Here is a 19,644-nt window from a genome sequence, read left to right on the forward strand (position 1 = left end):
GATGTTCAGACTGGTCCCAGGTGATGTTCAGACTGGTCCCAGGTGATGTTCAGACTTGTCCCAGGTGATGATCAGACCGGTCCCAGGTGATGATGAGACAGGTCCCAGGTGATTAAGGGAACATGGCCCAGGTGATGATCAGACCGGTCCCAGGTGATGTTCAGACCAGTCCCAGGTGATGATCAGACCGGTCCCAGGTGCTGATGAGACAGGTCCCAGGTGATGTTCAGACCGGTCCCAGGTGATGATCAGACCGGTCCCAGGTGATGATCAGACCGGTCCCAGGTGATGATCAGACAGGTCCCAGGTGATGATCAGACCGGTCCCAGGTGATGATCAGACCGGTCCCAGGTGATGTTCAGGATGGTCCCAGGTGATGTTCAGACTCGTCCCAGGTGATGATAAGACCGGTCCCAGGTGATGATCAGACCGGTCCCAGGTGATGTTCAGACTGGTCCCAGGTGATGTTCAGACTGGTCCCAGATGATGATCAGACTTGTCCCAGGTGATGGTCAGACCGGTCCCAGGTGATGATGAGACAGGTCCCAGGTGATGATCAGACTGGTCCCAGGTGATTAAGGGACCCTGTCCCAGGTGATGATCAGACCGGTCCCAGGTGATGATCAGACTGGTCCCAGGTGATTAAGGGACCCTGTCCCAGGTGATGATCAGACCGGTCCCAGGTGATGATCAGACAGGTCCCAGGTGATGATCAGACTGGTCCCAGGTGATGATCAGACTGGTCCCAGGTGATGATCAGACCGGTCCCAGGTGATGATCAGACCGGTCCAAGGTGATGTTCAGGATGGTCCCAGGTGATGTTCATACTGGTCCCAGATGATGATCAGACAGGTCCCAGGTGATTAAGGGAACATGGCCCAGGTGATGATAAGACCGGTCCCAGGTGATGTTCAGACTGGTCCCAGGTGATGTTCAGACCAGTCCCAGGTGATGATGAGACAGGTCCCAGGTGATGTTCAGACCGGTCCCAGGTGATGATGAGACAGGTCCCAGGTGATTAAGGGACCCTGTCCCAGGTGATGATCAGACCGGTCCCAGGTGATGATCAGACAGGTCCCAGGTGATGATCAGACTGGTCCCAGGTGATGATCAGACTGGTCCCAGGTGATGATCAGACCGGTCCCAGGTGATGATCAGACCGGTCCAAGGTGATGTTCAGGATGGTCCCAGGTGATGTTCATACTGGTCCCAGATGATGATCAGACAGGTCCCAGGTGATTAAGGGAACATGGCCCAGGTGATGATAAGACCGGTCCCAGGTGATGTTCAGACTGGTCCCAGGTGATGTTCAGACCAGTCCCAGGTGATGATGAGACAGGTCCCAGGTGATGTTCAGACCGGTCCCAGGTGATGATGAGACAGGTCCCAGGTGATTAAGGGACCCTGTCCCAGGTGATGATCAGACCGGTCCCAGGTGATGATCAGACAGGTCCCAGGTGATGATCAGACCAGTCCCAGGTGATGATCAGACAGGTCCCAGGTGATGATAAGACCAGTCCCAGGTGATGATCAGACAGGTCCCAGGTGATGATCAGACCGGTCCCAGGTGATGATCAGACTTGTCCCAGGTGATGATCAGACCGGTCCCAGGTGATGATCAGACCGGTCCCAGGTGATGATAAGACCGGTCCCAGGTGATGATCAGACCGGTCCCAGGTGATGATCAGACAGGTCCCAGGTGATGATCAGACCGGTCCCAGGTGATGATCAGACCGGTCCAAGGTGATGTTCAGGATGGTCCCAGGTGATGTTCAGACTCGTCCCAGGTGATGATAAGACCGGTCCCAGGTGATGATCAGACCGGTCCCAGGTGATGTTCAGACTGGTCCCAGGTGATGATCAGACCGGTCCAAAGTGATGATCAGACCGGTCCCAGGTGATGTTCACACTGGTCCCAGGTGATGTTCAGACAGGTCCCAGGTGATGTTCAGACTGGTCCCAGGTGATGTTCAGACCGGTCCCAGGTGATCAGACTGGTCCCAGGTGATGATCAGACTGGTCCCAGGTGATGATCAGACTGGTCCCAGGTGATGTTCAGACTGGTCCCAGGTGATGATCAGACTGGTCCCAGGTGATGATCAGACTGGTCCCAGGTGATGTTCAGACTGGTCCCAGGTGATGATCAGACTGGTCCCAGGTGATGATCAGACCGGTCCCAGGTGATGATCAGACCGGTCCCAGGTGATGTTCAGACTGGTCCCAGGTGATGATCAGACCGGTCCCAGGTGATGATAAGACCGGTCCCAGGTGATGTTCAGACTGGTCCCAGGTGACGATCAGACCGGTCCCAGGTGATGATGAGACAGGTCCCAGGTGATTAAGGGAACATGGCCCAGGTGATGATAAGACCGGTCCCAGGTGATGTTCAGACTGGTCCCAGGTGATGTTCAGACCAGTCCCAGGTGATGATCAGACCGGTCCCAGGTGATGATCAGACTGGTCCCAGGTTATGTTCAGACCAGTCCCAGGTGATGATCAGACCGGTCCCAGGTGATGATGAGACAGGTCCCAGGTGATGTTCAGACCGGTCCCAGGTGATGATCAGACCGGTCCCAGGTGAAGATCAGACAGGTCCCAGGTGATGATCAGACCGGTCCCAGGTGATGATCAGACCGGTCCAAGGTGATGTTCAGGATGGTCCCAGGTGATGTTCAGACTCGTCCCAGGTGAGGATAAGACCGGTCCCAGGTGATGATCAGACTTGTCCCAGGTGATGATCAGACCGGTCCCAGGTGATGATCAGACCGGTCCCCGGTGATGATGAGACAGGTCCCAGGTGATTAAGGGACCCTGTCCCAGGTGATGATCAGACCGGTCCCAGGTGATGATCAGACTTGTCCCAGGTGATGATCAGACCGGTCCCAGGTGATGATCAGACTTGTCCCAGGTGATGATAAGACCGGTCCCAGGTGATGATCAGACTTTTCCCAGGTGATGATCAGACCGGTCCCAGGTGATGTTCAGACTGGTCCCAGGTGATGTTCAGACTGGTCCCAGGTGATGTTCAGACTGGTCCCAGGTGATGATCAGACCGGTCCCAGGTGATGATGAGACAGGTCCCAGGTGATTAAGGGAACATGGCCCAGGTGATGATCAGACCGGTCCCAGGTGATGTTCAGACCAGTCCCAGGTGATGATCAGACCGGTCCCAGGTGATGATCAGACAGGTCCCAGGTGATGATCAGACCGGTCCCAGGTGATGATCAGACCGGTCCAAGGTGATGTTCAGGATGGTCCCAGGTGATGTTCAGACTCGTCCCAGGTGATGATAAGACCGGTCCCAGGTGATGATCAGACCGGTCCCAGGTGATGTTCAGACTGGTCCCAGGTGATGTTCAGACTGGTCCCAGATGATGATCAGACTTGTCCCAGGTGATGGTCAGACCGGTCCCAGGTGATGATGAGACAGGTCCCAGGTGATGATCAGACTGGTCCCAGGTGATTAAGGGACCCTGTCCCAGGTGATGATCAGACCGGTCCCAGGTGATGATCAGACAGGTCCCAGGTGATGATCAGACTGGTCCCAGGTGATTAAGGGACCCTGTCCCAGGTGATGATCAGACCGGTCCCAGGTGATGATCAGACTGGTCCCAGGTGATGATCAGACCGGTCCCAGGTGATGATCAGACCGGTCCAAGGTGATGTTCAGGATGGTCCCAGGTGATGTTCATACTGGTCCCAGATGATGATCAGACAGGTCCCAGGTGATTAAGGGAACATGGCCCAGGTGATGATAAGACCGGTCCCAGGTGATGTTCAGACTGGTCCCAGGTGATGTTCAGACCAGTCCCAGGTGATGATGAGACAGGTCCCAGGTGATGTTCAGACCGGTCCCAGGTGATGATGAGACAGGTCCCAGGTGATTAAGGGACCCTGTCCCAGGTGATGATCAGACCGGTCCCAGGTGATGATCAGACAGGTCCCAGGTGATGATCAGACTGGTCCCAGGTGATGATCAGACTGGTCCCAGGTGATGATCAGACCGGTCCCAGGTGATGATCAGACCGGTCCAAGGTGATGTTCAGGATGGTCCCAGGTGATGTTCATACTGGTCCCAGATGATGATCAGACCAGTCCCAGGTGATGATCAGACAGGTCCCAGGTGATGATAAGACCAGTCCCAGGTGATGATCAGACAGGTCCCAGGTGATGATCAGACCGGTCCCAGGTGATGATCAGACTTGTCCCAGGTGATGATCAGACCGGTCCCAGGTGATGATCAGACCGGTCCCAGGTGATGATGAGACAGGTCCCAGGTGATTAAGGGACCCTGTCCCAGGTGCTGATGAGACAGGTCCCAGGTGATGATCAGACTTGTCCCAGGTGATGATCAGACTTGTCCCAGGTGATGATCAGACTGGTCCCAGGTGATGATCAGACTTGTCCCAGGTGATGATCAGACCGGTCCCAGGTGATGATGAGACAGGTCCCAGGTGATTAAGGGACCCTGTCCCAGGTGATGATAAGACCGGTCCCAGGTGATGTTCAGACTGGTCCCAGGTGATGTTCAGACAAGTCCCAGGTGATGATCAGACCGGTCCCAGGTGATGATCAGACTGGTCCCAGGTTATGTTCAGACAGGTCCCAGGTGATGATGAGACAGGTCCCAGGTGATTAAGGGACCCTGTCCCAGGTGATGATCAGACCGGTCCCAGGTGATGTTCAGACCAGTCCCAGGTGATGATCAGACCGGTCCCAGGTGCTGATGAGACCGGTCCCAGGTGATGATCAGACCGGTCCCAGGTGATGATCAGACAGGTCCCAGGTGATGATCAGACCGGTCCCAGGTGATGATCAGACTTGTCCCAGGTGATGTTCAGACTGGTCCCAGGTGATGTTCAGACCGGTCCCAGGTGATGATAAGACCGGTCCCAGGTGATGATCAGACTGGTCCCAGGTGATGTTCAGACTGGTCCCAGGTGATGATCAGACTGGTCCCAGGTGATGATCAGACCGGTCCCAGGTGATGATCAGACCGGTCCCAGGTGATGTTCAGACTGGTCCCAGGTGATGATCAGACCGGTCCCAGGTGATGATCAGACCGGTCCCAGGTGATGATCAGACCGGTCCCAGGTGATGATCAGACCGGTCCCAGGTGATGTTCAGACTGGTCCCAGGTGATGATAAGACCGGTCCCAGGTGATGATCAGACTGGTCCCAGGTGATGTTCACACTGGTCCCAGGTGATGTTCAGACAGGTCCCAGGTGATGTTCAGACAGGTCCCAGGTGATCAGACTGGTCCCAGGTGATGTTCAGACTGGTCCCAGGTGATGTTCAGACTGGTCCCAGGTGATGATCAGACCGGTCCCAGGTGATGATCAGACCGGTCCCAGGTGATGTTCAGACTGGTCCCAGGTGATGTTCAGACCGGTCCCAGGTGATGATCAGACCGATCCCAGGTGATGATGAGACAGGTCCCAGGTGATTAAGGGAACATGGCCCAGGTGATGATAAGACCGGTCCCAGGTGATGTTCAGACTGGTCCCAGGTGATGTTCAGACCAGTCCCAGGTGATGATCAGACCGGTCCCAGGTGATGATCAGACTGGTCCCAGGTTATGTTCAGACAGGTCCCAGGTGATGATGAGACAGGTCCCAGGTGATTAAGGGACCCTGTCCCAGGTGATGATCAGACAGATCCCAGGTGATGATGAGACAGGTCCCAGGTGATTAAGGGACCCTGTCCCAGGTGATGATCAGACCGGTCCCAGGTGATGTTCAGACCAGTCCCAGGTGATGATCAGACCGGTCCCAGGTGCTGATGAGACAGGTCCCAGGTGATGTTCAGACCGGTCCCAGGTGATGATAAGACCGGTCCCAGGTGATGATCAGACCGGTCCCAGGTGATGATCAGACAGGTCCCAGGTGATGATCAGACCGGTCCCAGGTGATGATCAGACCGGTCCAAGGTGATGTTCAGGATGGTCCCAGGTGATGTTCAGACTCGTCCCAGGTGATGATAAGACCGGTCCCAGGTGATGATCAGACCGGTCCCAGGTGATGTTCAGACTGGTCCCAGGTGATGTTCAGACTGGTCCCAGATGATGATCAGACTTGTCCCAGGTGATGGTCAGACCGGTCCCAGGTGATGATGAGACAGGTCCCAGGTGATTAAGGGACCCTGTCCCAGGTGATGATCAGACCGGTCCCAGGTGATGATCAGACAGGTCCCAGGTGATGATCAGACTGGTCCCAGGTGATGATCAGACTGGTCCCAGGTGATGATCAGACCGGTCCCAGGTGATGATCAGACCGGTCCAAGGTGATGTTCAGGATGGTCCCAGGTGATGTTCATACTGGTCCCAGATGATGATCAGACAGGTCCCAGGTGATTAAGGGAACATGGCCCAGGTGATGATAAGACCGGTCCCAGGTGATGTTCAGACTGGTCCCAGGTGATGTTCAGACCAGTCCCAGGTGATGATGAGACAGGTCCCAGGTGATGTTCAGACCGGTCCCAGGTGATGATGAGACAGGTCCCAGGTGATTAAGGGACCCTGTCCCAGGTGATGATCAGACCGGTCCCAGGTGATGATCAGACAGGTCCCAGGTGATGATCAGACTGGTCCCAGGTGATGATCAGACTGGTCCCAGGTGATGATCAGACCGGTCCCAGGTGATGATCAGACCGGTCCAAGGTGATGTTCAGGATGGTCCCAGGTGATGTTCATACTGGTCCCAGGTGATGATCAGACCAGTCCCAGGTGATGATCAGACAGGTCCCAGGTGATGATAAGACCAGTCCCAGGTGATGATCAGACAGGTCCCAGGTGATGATCAGACCGGTCCCAGGTGATGATCAGACTTGTCCCAGGTGATGATCAGACCGGTCCCAGGTGATGATCAGACCGGTCCCAGGTGATGATGAGACAGGTCCCAGGTGATTAAGGGACCCTGTCCCAGGTGCTGATGAGACAGGTCCCAGGTGATGATCAGACTTGTCCCAGGTGATGATCAGACTTGTCCCAGGTGATGATCAGACTGGTCCCAGGTGATGATCAGACTTGTCCCAGGTGATGATCAGACCGGTCCCAGGTGATGATGAGACAGGTCCCAGGTGATTAAGGGACCCTGTCCCAGGTGATGATAAGACCGGTCCAAGGTGATGTTCAGACTGGTCCCAGGTGATGTTCAGACAAGTCCCAGGTGATGATCAGACCGGTCCCAGGTGATGATCAGACTGGTCCCAGGTTATGTTCAGACCAGTCCCAGGTGATGATAAGACCGGTCCGAGGTGATGATCAGACCGGTCCCAGGTGATGATCAGACAGGTCCCAGGTGATGATCAGACCGGTCCCAGGTGATGATCAGACCGGTCCAAGGTGATGTTCAGGATGGTCCCAGGTGATGTTCAGACTCGTCCCAGGTGATGATAAGACCGGTCCCAGGTGATGATCAGACTGGTCCCAGGTGATGATCAGACCGGTCCCAGGTGATGTTCAGACTGGTCCCTGGTGATGTTCAGACTGGTCCCAGATGATGATCAGACCAGTCCCAGGTGATGATCAGACAGGTCCCAGGTGATGATCAGACCAGTCCCAGGTGATGATCAGACCGGTCCCAGGTGATGATCAGACCGGTCCCAGGTGATGTTCAGACTGGTCCCAGGTGATGATCAGACTGGTCCCAGGTGATGATCAGACCGGTCCCAGGTGATGATCAGACCGGTCCCAGGTGATGTTCAGACTGGTCCCAGGTGATGATCAGACCGGTCCCAGGTGATGATCAGACCGGTCCCAGGTGATGATCAGACCGGTCCCAGGTGATGATCAGACTGGTCCCAGGTGATGTTTACACTGGTCCCAGGTGATGTTCAGACAGGTCCCAGGTGATGTTCAGACCGGTCCCAGGTGATCAGACTGGTCCCAGGTGATGTTCAGACTGGTCCCAGGTGATGATCAGACTGGTCCCAGGTGATGTTCAGACTGGTCCCAGGTGATGATCAGACTGGTCCCAGGTGATGTTCACACTGGTCCCAGGTGATGATCAGACTGGTCCCAGGTGATGTTCAGACTGGTCCCAGGTGATGATCAGACTGGTCCCAGGTGATGATCAGACAGGTCCCAGGTGATGATCAGACCGGTCCCAGGTGATGTTCAGACTGGTCCCAGGTGATGATCAGACCGGTCCCAGGTGATGATAAGACCGGTCCCAGGTGATGTTCAGACTGGTCCCAGGTGATGATCAGACCGGTCCCAGGTGATGATCAGACTGGTCCCAGGTGATGATCAGACCGGTCCCAGGTGATGATCAGACTGGTCCAAGGTGATGATGAGACAGGTCCCAGGTGATTAAGGGAACATGGCCCAGGTGATGATAAGACCGGTCCCAGGTGATGTTCAGACTGGTCCCAGGTGATGTTCAGACCAGTCCCAGGTGATGATCAGACCGGTCCCAGGTGATGATCAGACTGGTCCCAGGTTATGTTCAGACCAGTCCCAGGTGATGATCAGACCGGTCCCAGGTGATGATGAGACAGGTCCCAGGTGATGTTCAGACCGGTCCCAGGTGATGATCAGACTGGTCCCAGGTTATGTTCAGACCAGTCCCAGGTGATGATCAGACCGGTCCCAGGTGAAGATCAGACAGGTCCCAGGTGATGATCAGACCGGTCCCAGGTGATGATCAGACCGGTCCAAGGTGATGTTCAGGATGGTCCCAGGTGATGTTCAGACTCGTCCCAGGTGATGATAAGACCGGTCCCAGGTGATGATCAGACCGGTCCCAGGTGATGATCAGACCGGTCCCAGGTGATGATCAGACCGGTCCCCGGTGATGATGAGACAGGTCCCAGGTGATTAAGGGACCCTGTCCCAGGTGATGATCAGACCGGTCCCAGGTGATGATCAGACTTGTCCCAGGTGATGATCAGACCGGTCCCAGGTGATGATCAGACTTGTCCCAGGTGATGATAAGACCGGTCCCAGGTGATGATCAGACTTTTCCCAGGTGATGATCAGACCGGTCCCAGGTGATGTTCAGACTGGTCCCAGGTGATGTTCAGACTGGTCCCAGGTGATGATCAGACCGGTCCCAGGTGATGATGAGACAGGTCCCAGGTGATTAAGGGAACATGGCCCAGGTGATGATCAGACCGGTCCCAGGTGATGTTCAGACCAGTCCCAGGTGATGATCAGACCGGTCCCAGGTGCTGATGAGACAGGTCCCAGGTGATGTTCAGACCGGTCCCAGGTGATGATGAGACAGGTCCCAGGTGATTAAGGGACCCTGTCCCAGGTGATGATCATACTTGTCCCAGGTGATGATCAGACCGGTCCCAGGTGATGTTCAGACCGGTCCCAGGTGATGATCAGACCGGTCCAAGGTGATGTTCAGGATGGTCCCAGGTGATGTTCAGACTCGTCCCAGGTGATGATAAGACCGGTCCCAGGTGATGATCAGACCGGTCCCAGGTGATGTTCAGACTCGTCCCAGGTGATGTTCAGACTGGTCCCAGAAGATGATCAGACCAGTCCCAGGTGATGATCAGACAGGTCCCAGGTGATGATCAGACCAGTCCCAGGTGATGATCAGACCGGTCCCAGGTGATGTTCAGACTGGTCCCAGGTGATGATCAGACCGGTCCCAGGTGATGATCAGACCGGTCCCAGGTGATGATAAGACCGGTCCCAGGTGATGATCAGACTGGTCCCAGGTGATGATGAGACAGGTCCCAGGTGATGATCAGACCGGTCCCAGGTGATGATCAGACCGGTCCCAGGTGATGATCAGACTGGTCCCAGGTGATGATCAGACCGGTCCCAGGTGATGTTCAGACTGGTCCCACGTGATGTTAAGACCGGTCCCAGGTGATGATCAGACCGGTCCCAGGTGATGTTCAGACTGGTCCCAGGTGATGATCAGACCGGTCCCAGGTGATGATCAGACCGGTCCCAGGTGATGATAAGACCGGTCCCAGGTGATGATCAGACTGGTCCCAGGTGATGTTCAGACAGGTCCCAGGTGATCAGACTGGTCCCAGGTGATGTTCAGACTGGTCCCACGTGATGATCAGACTGGTCCCAGGTGATGATCAGACCGGTCCCAGGTGATGATAAGACCGGTCCCAGGTGATGATAAGACCGGTCCCAGGTGATGTTCAGACTGGTCCCAGGTGATGATCAGACCGGTCCCAGGTGATGATAAGACCGGTCCCAGGTGATGTTCAGACTGGTCCCAGGTGAGGATCAGACTTGTCCCAGGAGATGTTCAGACTGGTCCCAGGTGATGATCAGACTGGTCCCAGGTGATGTTCAGACTGGTCCCAGGTGATGATGAGACAGGTCCCAGGTGATTAAGGGAACATGGCCCAGGTGATGATAAGACCGGTCCCAGGTGATGTTCAGACTGGTCCCAGGTGATGTTCAGACTGGTCCCAGGTGATGATCAGACCGGTCCCAGGTGATGATGAGACAGGTCCCAGGTGATTAAGGGACCCTGTCCCAGGTGATGATCAGACAGGTCCCAGGTGATGATGAGACAGGTCCCAAGTGATTAAGGCACCCTGTCCCAGGTGATGATCAGACAGGTCCCAGGTGATGATGAGACAGGTCCCAGGTGATTAAGGGACCCTGTCCCAGGTGATGATCAGACCGGTCCCAGGTGATGTTCAGACCAGTCCCAGGTGATGATCAGACCGGTCCCAGGTGCTGATGAGACAGGTCCCAGGTGATGTTCAGAGTGGTCCCAGGTGATCAGACTGGTCCCAGGTGATGTTTAGAGTGGTCCCAGGTGATGATCAGACTGGTCCCAGGTGATGATCAGACCGGTCCCAGGTGATGATCAGACCAGTCCCAGGTGATGATCAGACAGGTCCCAGGTGATGATCAGACCGGTCCCAGGTGATGATCAGACTGGTCCCAGGTGATGATCAGACAGGTCCCAGGTGATGATGAGACAGGTCCCAGGTGATTAAGGGACCGTGTCCCAGGTGATGATCAGACTGGTCCCAGGTGATGATCAGACAGGTCCCAGGTGATGATCAGACTGGTCCCAGGTGATGATCAGACCGGTCCCAGGTGATGTTCAGACTGGTCCCAGGTGATGATGAGACAGGTCCCAGGTGATTAAGGGACCGTGTCCCAGGTGATGATCAGACTGGTCCCAGGTGATGATCAGACAGGTCCCAGGTGATGATCAGACTGGTCCCAGGTGATGATCAGACCGGTCCCAGGTGATGTTCAGACTGGTCCCAGGTGATGATGAGACAGGTCCCAGGTGATGATCAGACCGGTCCCAGGTGTTGATCAGACTGGTCCCAGGTGATGTTCAGGATGGTCCCAGGTGATGATCAGACCGGTCCCAGGTGTTGATCAGACAGGTCCCAGGTGATGATCAGACTGGTCCCAGGTGATGATCAGACCGGTCCCAGGTGTTGATCAGACTGGTCCCAGGTGATGTTCAGGATGGTCCCAGGAGATGTTCAGACCGGTCCCAGGTGATGATCAGACCGGTCCCAGGTGATGTTCAGACCGGTCCCAGGTGATGATAAGACTGGTCCCAGGTGATGATCAGACCGGTCCCAGGTGATGTTCAGACCGGTCCCAGGTGATGATCAGACTGGTCCCAGGTGATGTTCAGACCGGTCCCAGGTGATGTTCAGACCGGTCCCAGGTGATGATCAGACTGGTCCCAGGTGATGATCAGACCGGTCCCAGGTGATGTTCAGACTGGTCCCAGGTGATGTTCATACAGGTCCCAGGTGATGATCAGACTGGTCTCAGGTGATGATCATACAGGTCCCAGGTGATGATCAGACTGGTCTCAGGTGATGATCAGACTGGTCTCAGGTGATGTTCATACAGGTCCCAGGTGATGATCAGACTGGTCCCAGGTGATGTTCATACAGGTCCCAGGTGATGATCAGACTGGTCTCAGGTGATGATCAGACCGGTCCCAGGTGATGATCAGACTGGTCCCAGGTGATGATCAGACCGGTCCCAGGTGATGTTCAGACTGGTCCCAGGTGATGATCAGACTGGTCCCAGGTGATGATCAGACCGGTCCCAGGTGATGATCAGACTGGTCCCAGGTGATGTTCAGACTTGTCCCAGGTGATGATCAGACCGGTCCCAGGTGATGTTCAGACCGGTCCCAGGTGATGATCAGACCGGTCCCAGGTGATGATCGGACCGGTCCCAGGTGATGTTCAGACTTGTCCCAGGTGATGATCAGACCGGTCCCAGGTGATGTTCAGACCGGTCCCAGGTGATGATCAGACCGGTCCCAGGTGATGATCAGACAGGTCCCAGGTGATGTTCTGACCGGTCCCAGGTGATGATCAGTCCCAGGTGATGATCAGACCGGTCCCAGGTGATGATCAGACCGGTCCCAGGTGATGTTCAGACCGGTCCCAGGTGATGATCAGACCGGTCCCAGGTGATGATCAGACCGGTCCCAGGTGATGTTCAGACCGGTCCCAGGTGATGATCAGAACGGTCCCAGGTGATGATCAGACCGGTCCCAGGTGATGATCAGAACGGTCCCAGGTGATGTTCAGACCGGTCCCAGGTGATGATCAGACCGGTCCCAGGTGATGATCAGACAGGTCCCAGGTGATGTTCAGACCGGTCCCAGGTGATGATCAGTCCCAGGTGATGATCAGACTGGTCCCAGGTGATGATCAGAACGGTCCCAGGTGATGATCAGAACGGTCCCAGGTGATGTTCAGACCGGTCCCAGGTGATGATCAGAACGGTCCCAGGTGATGTTCAGACCGGTCCCAGGTGATGATCAGACCGGTCCCAGGTGATGATCAGACCGGTCCCAGGTGATGTTCAGACCAGTCCCAGGTGATGTTCAGACCGGTCCCAGGTGATGATCAGAACGGTCCCAGGTGATGTTCAGACCGGTCCCAGGTGATGATCAGAACGGTCCCAGGTGATGATCAGAACGGTCCCAGGTGATGTTCAGACTGGTCCCAGGTGATGATCAGTCCCAGGTGATGATCAGAACGGTCCCAGGTGATGTTCAGACTGGTCCCAGGTGATGATCAGAACGGTCCCAGGTGATGATCAGAACGGTCCCAGGTGATGATCAGACTGGTCCCAGGTGATGATCAGAACGGTCCCAGGTGATGATCAGACCGGTCCCAGGTGATGATCAGAACGGTCCCAGGTGATGATCAGACCGGTCCCAGGTGATGATCAGACTGGTCCCAGGTGATGATCAGAACGGTCCCAGGTGATGATCAGAACGGTCCCAGGTGATGTTCAGACTGGTCCCAGGTGATGATCAGACTGGTCCCAGGTGATGATCAGTCCCAGGTGATGATCAGAACGGTCCCAGGTGATGATCAGAACGGTCCCAGGTGATGATCAGTCCCAGGTGATGATCAGAACGGTCCCAGGTGATGATCAGACCGGTCCCAGGTGATGATCAGACCGGTCCCAGGTGATGATCAGACCGGTCCCAGGTGATGATCAGACTGGTCCCAGGTGATGTTCAGCGTGAGACGGTGCGATCGGAGCTAAATGTGCGGTTTTGGTCTTTTATAATGCTTTTAATCTTAGTGGTGTATTATTCAGAAAACACACCTTAAAACAGGCCATGTATATTATTATATACTTTTACAGAAGTACTGTGTTATTTTGCATTGTCCCTTAAATTAAATAAACAAATATTTGATAAATAATTAGATTTCATAAATTATTTGAGTTTAATTAAATATAGAAAAGCAAACTTGTATCCATCCGCATGTTGATCTATATTGCTGTATTCATGTTCCAGGTGTGATACCATCCTGAGGTCATGGAAAAGCTCTCCTGATCAGAGCTGCACTGCTACAAGCAGACAGATTCAGGAGAACAGCAGCGGGTTCCCTGAAGCAGCACTGAACACTGGAGCACTGGAGGTTTCCCCCCAGCTGAACCAGAACAAGCCTGAACTGGCCTTACTGTGGTTCCAGACCAGCTCTTAATGGGAACAGGACACCTTCTCAGAGATTGTAGCTCTGCTTAAGATCATCTTTACATCTCCTGTGACCGCAGCTGAATCTTAGAGGTGCTTTCTGACCCTGAAGAGAATCCAGACCTTCCTCAGGAACACAATGAACCAGGATGGTCTGAATGTTCTGGCTTTGTTATCTACAGTGAGGAAACTCATCAAACATTCCTGATTTTAACCAGTCAGTTAGAAATTTGCTTCTCTGCAGGATAGAAGGTCAAGATTTATGTAGAAAGTTTCTGTTATGTTGATTTAGGTAAAGAAATACACTGATGTGATACTTTGGTACATTATCCTTGCTTTTTCATTCATGTCTATTTTGGAGTTTGGTATAACCCCCTCCGGTGGAGAACTCCACCTGGTAGAACCTGTAAAGAGAATCCATCTGGATGTTTTTTTCTTATTTTAATTAAACTGAGGAGTTTCTTTCATGAACTTCAACTTAATCAAAGTTTTTTTTTAGAAGCTTAATGTTTTGGAGTCATTGTGATGGAGTTTATTAACAGTTTATTAATCCTAGGCAGTAACACTAACTAATGTACTAATGCATACCTTTTACAGTGATGGATACACCCATCAGCGCTTCTCGCAGCGGGCTCCTCTTCCTCCACCTCCCTTCCTCTGTGGTGTACATCTCTACCATCTTAAGAGGGCTCTGGTCTTCTCCCACTCCTCCCACCACGAGGATCTGCTTTCCCAGAACCGCCACTGCAGCCCCAGCACGAGGGGTAAGCATCGGAGGTAAGCTTATCCACCTGTCCCCCTGCAGACGGGAATCAGCTGTCAAATCATCTAGAAACTCAAATGGGATCAAACTGTATGAAGAAATAAAGTGAAGCAAAGGAAATGGCTTTGCTGATTTGTTAAAGTGGTTTTAAGTAGACTGTGGTGATTTATGCATCAGTTGTCAGGGTTGTTGTGCAATCCTGGTTCCAAAAAAAGTGGCATGGCAAATAAAATGTATGTAAAAATATTTATTAATGGCTATTCCCAGTAGAAGATAAAAAATATTTCAGATGTTAAAACTGAGACACTTTTCGATTTAATAGAAAATATTAGCTAAAATATGTGCTATCAGTTAATTCTCACCATGCCAGTAAGCTGACGGGTATGAAAGGAGCATTTCAGAGAGGCGGAGTCTCTCCGTTGGAAACATGGAGAGAACTGAGACAACCTTAGTCTGAACATTTTGGAACAATTCAAGAAAAAAATGCCCCTTCATGGAAAATTGTTATGGGTACAGCTGCTCACCCATTGCCAATTAACCTCAATAGTGGTCAAATGCTCCACTAGTTCTTCCATTTCCAGCCTTTTGTTGATCCTGTTCCAATATTTTACAGACATGTTGCTGCATCCGATTCCTAACCAGCTCAGATTTTTCATGAACTGGTAACTGTCTTGTTTCTGTTCTACTGGGAATAAAGCTATCACTGCAGCACATTCCCGTCAATGTAACATCCTTTGTTCCGTACCTCTGGGGAATAGAACTCCAAGGATGGGCAAGGCCTTCCCGTGGCATCACAGCCCCCCAGCATGTACATCTGCCCCCCAACCTCAGTCAGTGTGTGGTAGACGCGGCCACTGGCCAGGCGTGCCAGGCTCTGCCAGTGAAACTCGTTGGCACTCGGTACAGCCATGGCTTTCGGAGGGCAGAAGGATGGGGGCCTCAGACGAATGTAGGTCTGAAAAGATGGAGAGCTGGTAGTACAGGGTCAGGGCTCCTGTGTGAGGAGGAGGCGCTTCTGCGTCGGGAAGGCGGAGCCAAAATGCAGAATTGTGAGGTCACTCATCAGCCAAATGCAGGTCCCGTCTTCTCTGGATGGTTTTCCGCTTCACGCTGACCCTTGAAGGACATACAGTAGGAGGGCTGGATTTAGTACAGCAACGTAATGTAAGCACAGCATGAGCCTCCGAGTCAGGGTGCAGCTTTCCTTACAGGACTGGACATTTACAGCAGCCTGAGATGTTCTGGTGGAAACAGTGAATCAGGGTCAAATTGAGGGGGGCCCCAAAACTCATCAGGTTTAGACAAAGTATGTGTTCCACATCCATGGTTATATGTTAACATGAAAACTAACTTTAAAGGGTTCCTATGATGGTATTTGGAGTTTTCTGGGCTTTCTACAGTGTTACAGTGTTGAATCCTCATCAGACATGTGAACGACATGTTTTTTATCACCTAAACGCATGTTTGAGTTTGAGTTTGAGTTCCAGCACTTTCTCTGTTCGGTTTCCATGGTGATGAAAAACGTGTGGTTGTAGAGAGTTTTTTCTACGTGGAAATCCTTGTGACGTCCCGGGGGATAAGGTTGGGTGATTGGTTACCTTCTACTGGTTAACAAGGGCATGTACAAATACATCAGGCGGGTGGAAAACGTGGGATAAAGTTATTTCCAACGATGGCTGGTGAGTTTACCAAAGAGAGACATCCTGCTGCATTCGTTGCTGTGGGTTGCTGTTTTCCACTTCGTTTTCAGGCTCTGATTCAGGTTGCAGGTAATATATATATATATATATATATATTACCTGCAACCTGCAACCAAAGGGAAATTCAATTATACATATGTATATATATATATATATATATATATATATATATATATATATATATATATATATATATATATATACATATGCTATATATATGCTATATTAATAGCACTAAAAGCAGTAAATGTTGTAAAATACAAAAGAGATAAATGGTTAAAGAATCATGTTAACACATCCTATAATGTTTCTGATCCACTGTGTTGTAGAACGGTCACAGACAAATAAACCGATAATGGAAATAAAGGAGGTAACATTAACTAAAGAAATATCAAACAGCCTTTCAAAGGTTTTTATTAATGATGACATTCATGTGAGTTTTCTTGGCCAAAGAAAACATCTGCTGATGAAGTATTAATTTTATAAATGCAATCTTAGAGTGATGTGGAAGACTTCTTTCCTTTTTTTTTTTATTCTGAATCTCATGTTGAAATGTTGTAGAGAAATTTGATATTGAATCAATGCATTCAATATTTTTTCTACTTTAGGCTTAAATCTGTAAACTGTATTTCAATATTAGATTCTTGAAGTTTGAGTATTTTCATGAAACTTCTTGTTTTTCTAAATAAATCCAGGTTTGATGCTGAAGTACGTTTACGAGGCAGATGAGAAACCAGCAGTTCCTGTTCACATTCCCAACACCACCCAGCAGTTCCAGTTCACATTCCCAACACCAACCAGTAGTTCCAGTTCACATTCCCAACACCAACCAGCAGTTCCTGTTCACATTCCCAACACCAACCAGTAGTTCCAGTTCACATTCCCAACACAAACCAGCAGTTCCAGTTCACATTCCCAACACCAACCAGTAGTTCCAGTTCACATTCCCAACACAAACCAGCAGTTCCAGTTCACATTCCCAACACCAACCAGCAGTTCCAGTTCACATTCCCAACACCAACCAGCAGTTCCAGTTCACATTCCCAACACCAACCAGCAGTTCCTGTTCACCTTCCCAACACAAACCAGCAGTTCCTGTTCACATTCCCAACACCAACCAGTAGTTCCAGTTCACATTCCCAACACCAACCAGCAGTTCCTGTTCACATTCCCAACACCAACCATCAGTTCCAGTTCACATTCCCAACACCAACCAGTAGTTCCAGTTCACATTCCCAACACCAACCAGCAGTTCCAGTTCACATTCCCAACACCAACCAGCAGTTCCTGTTCACATTCCCAACACAAACCAGCAGTTCCAGTTCACATTCCCAACACAAACCAGCAGTTCCAGTTCACATTCCCAACACCAACCAGTAGTTCCAGTTCACATTCCCAACACCAACCAGCAGTTCCAGTTCACATTCCCAACACCAACCAGCAGTTCCTGTTCACATTCCCAACACAAACCAGCAGTTCCAGTTCACATTCCCAACACCAACCAGTAGTTCCAGTTCACATTCCAAACACCAACCAGCAGTTCCTGTTCACCTTCCCAACACCAACCAGTAGTTCCAGTTCACATTCCCAACACAAACCAGCAGTTCCAGTTCACATTCCCAACACCAACCAGCAGTTCCAGTTCACATTCCCAACACCAACCAGCAGTTCCAGTTCACATTCCCAACACCAACCAGCAGTTCCAGTTCACATTCCCAACACCAACCAGCAGTTCCTGTTCACATTCCCAACACCAACCAGTAGTTCCAGTTCACATTCCCAACACCAACCAGCAGTTCCAGTTCACATTCCCAACACCAACCAGTAGTTCCTGTTCACATTCCCAACACCAACCAGCAGTTCCAGTTCACATTCCCAACACCAACCAGCAGTTCCAGTTCACATTCCCAACACCAACCAGTAGTTCCAGTTCACCTTCCCAACACCAACCAGTAGTTCCTGTTCACATTCCCAAAACCAACCAGTAGTTCCAGTTCACATTCCCAACACAAACCAGCAGTTCCAGTTCACCTTCCCAACACCAACCAGCAGTTCCTGTTCACATTCCCAACACCAACCAGTAGTTCCAGTTCACATTCCCAACACCAACCAGTAGTTCCAGTTCACATTCCCAACACAAACCAGCAGTTCCAGTTCACATTCCCAACACCAACCAGCAGTTCCAGTTCACATTCCCAACACCAACCAGCAGTTCCAGTTCACATTCCCAACACCAACCAGTAGTTCCAGTTCACATTCCCAACACCAACCAGCAGTTCCAGTTCACATTCCCAACACCAACCAGTAGTTCCAGTTCACCTTCCCAACACCAACCAGTAGTTCCTGTTCACATTCCCAAAACCAACCAGTAGTTCCAGTTCACATTCCCAACACCAACCAGTAGTTCCAGTTCACATTCCCAACACCAACCAGTAGTTCCAGTTCACATTCCCAACACCAACCAGCAGTTCCAGTTCACCTTCCCAACACCAACCAGCAGTTCCAGTTCACATTCCCAACACCAACCAGTAGTTCCAGTTCACATTCCCAACACCAACCAGTAGTTCCAGTTCACATTCCCAACACCAACCAGTAGTTCCAGTTCACATTCCCAACACCAACCAGCAGTTCCAGTTCACCTTCCCAACACCAACCAGCAGTTCCAGTTCACATTCCCAACACCAACCAGTAGTTCCAGTTCACATTCCCAACACCAACCAGTAGTTCCAGTTCACATTCCCAACACCAACCAGTAGTTCCAGGTCACATTCCCAACACCAACCAGTAGTTCCAGTTCACATTCCCAACACCAACCAGCAGTTCCAGTTCACCTTCCCAACACCAACCAGCAGTTCCAGTTCACATTCCCAACACCAACCAGTAGTTCCAGTTCACATTCCCAACACCAACCAGTAGTTCCAGTTCACATTCCCAACACCAACCAGTAGTTCCAGTTCACATTCCCAACACCAACCAGCAGTTCCAGTTCACCTTCCCAACACCAACCAGCAGTTCCAGTTCACATTCCCAACACCAACCAGTAGTTCCAGTTCACATTCCCAACACCAACCAGTAGTTCCAGTTCACATTCCCAACACCAACCAGTAGCTCCAGTTCACATTCCCAACACCAACCAGTAGTTCCAGTTCACATTCCCAACACCAACCAGCAGTTCCAGTTCACCTTCCCAACACCAACCAGCAGTTCCTGTTCACATTCCCAACACCAACCAGTAGTTCCAGTTCACATTCC

The 19,644-nt window shown here is 51.8% G+C and overlaps 2 protein-coding genes across 2 annotated transcripts in view; both read right to left on the reverse strand.

The window, feature by feature from the left end:
• klhdc8a (kelch domain containing 8A) overlaps positions 1 to 15,602 on the reverse strand; it is a gene marked incomplete at both ends in the record, with an annotated part of 102,300 nt that extends 86,698 nt beyond the window's left edge. Inside the window, 2 exons of the mRNA XM_079242438.1 lie at positions 14,518 to 14,728; positions 15,438 to 15,602. Coding sequence (XP_079098564.1) covers positions 14,518 to 14,728; positions 15,438 to 15,602 — 376 coding nt within the window. The remainder of the gene's footprint in view (positions 1 to 14,517; positions 14,729 to 15,437) is intronic.
• Positions 1 to 19,644, reverse strand: part of LOC306757709 (uncharacterized protein) — a gene marked incomplete at its 3' end in the record, with an annotated part of 493,032 nt that overhangs the window by 362,365 nt on the left and 111,023 nt on the right. The window lies entirely within an intron of this gene.

Source organism: Telmatherina bonti (genome assembly GCF_933228915.1).
Source record: "Telmatherina bonti genome assembly, chromosome: 6".
Classification (NCBI taxonomy): Eukaryota; Metazoa; Chordata; class Actinopteri; order Atheriniformes; family Telmatherinidae; genus Telmatherina; species Telmatherina bonti.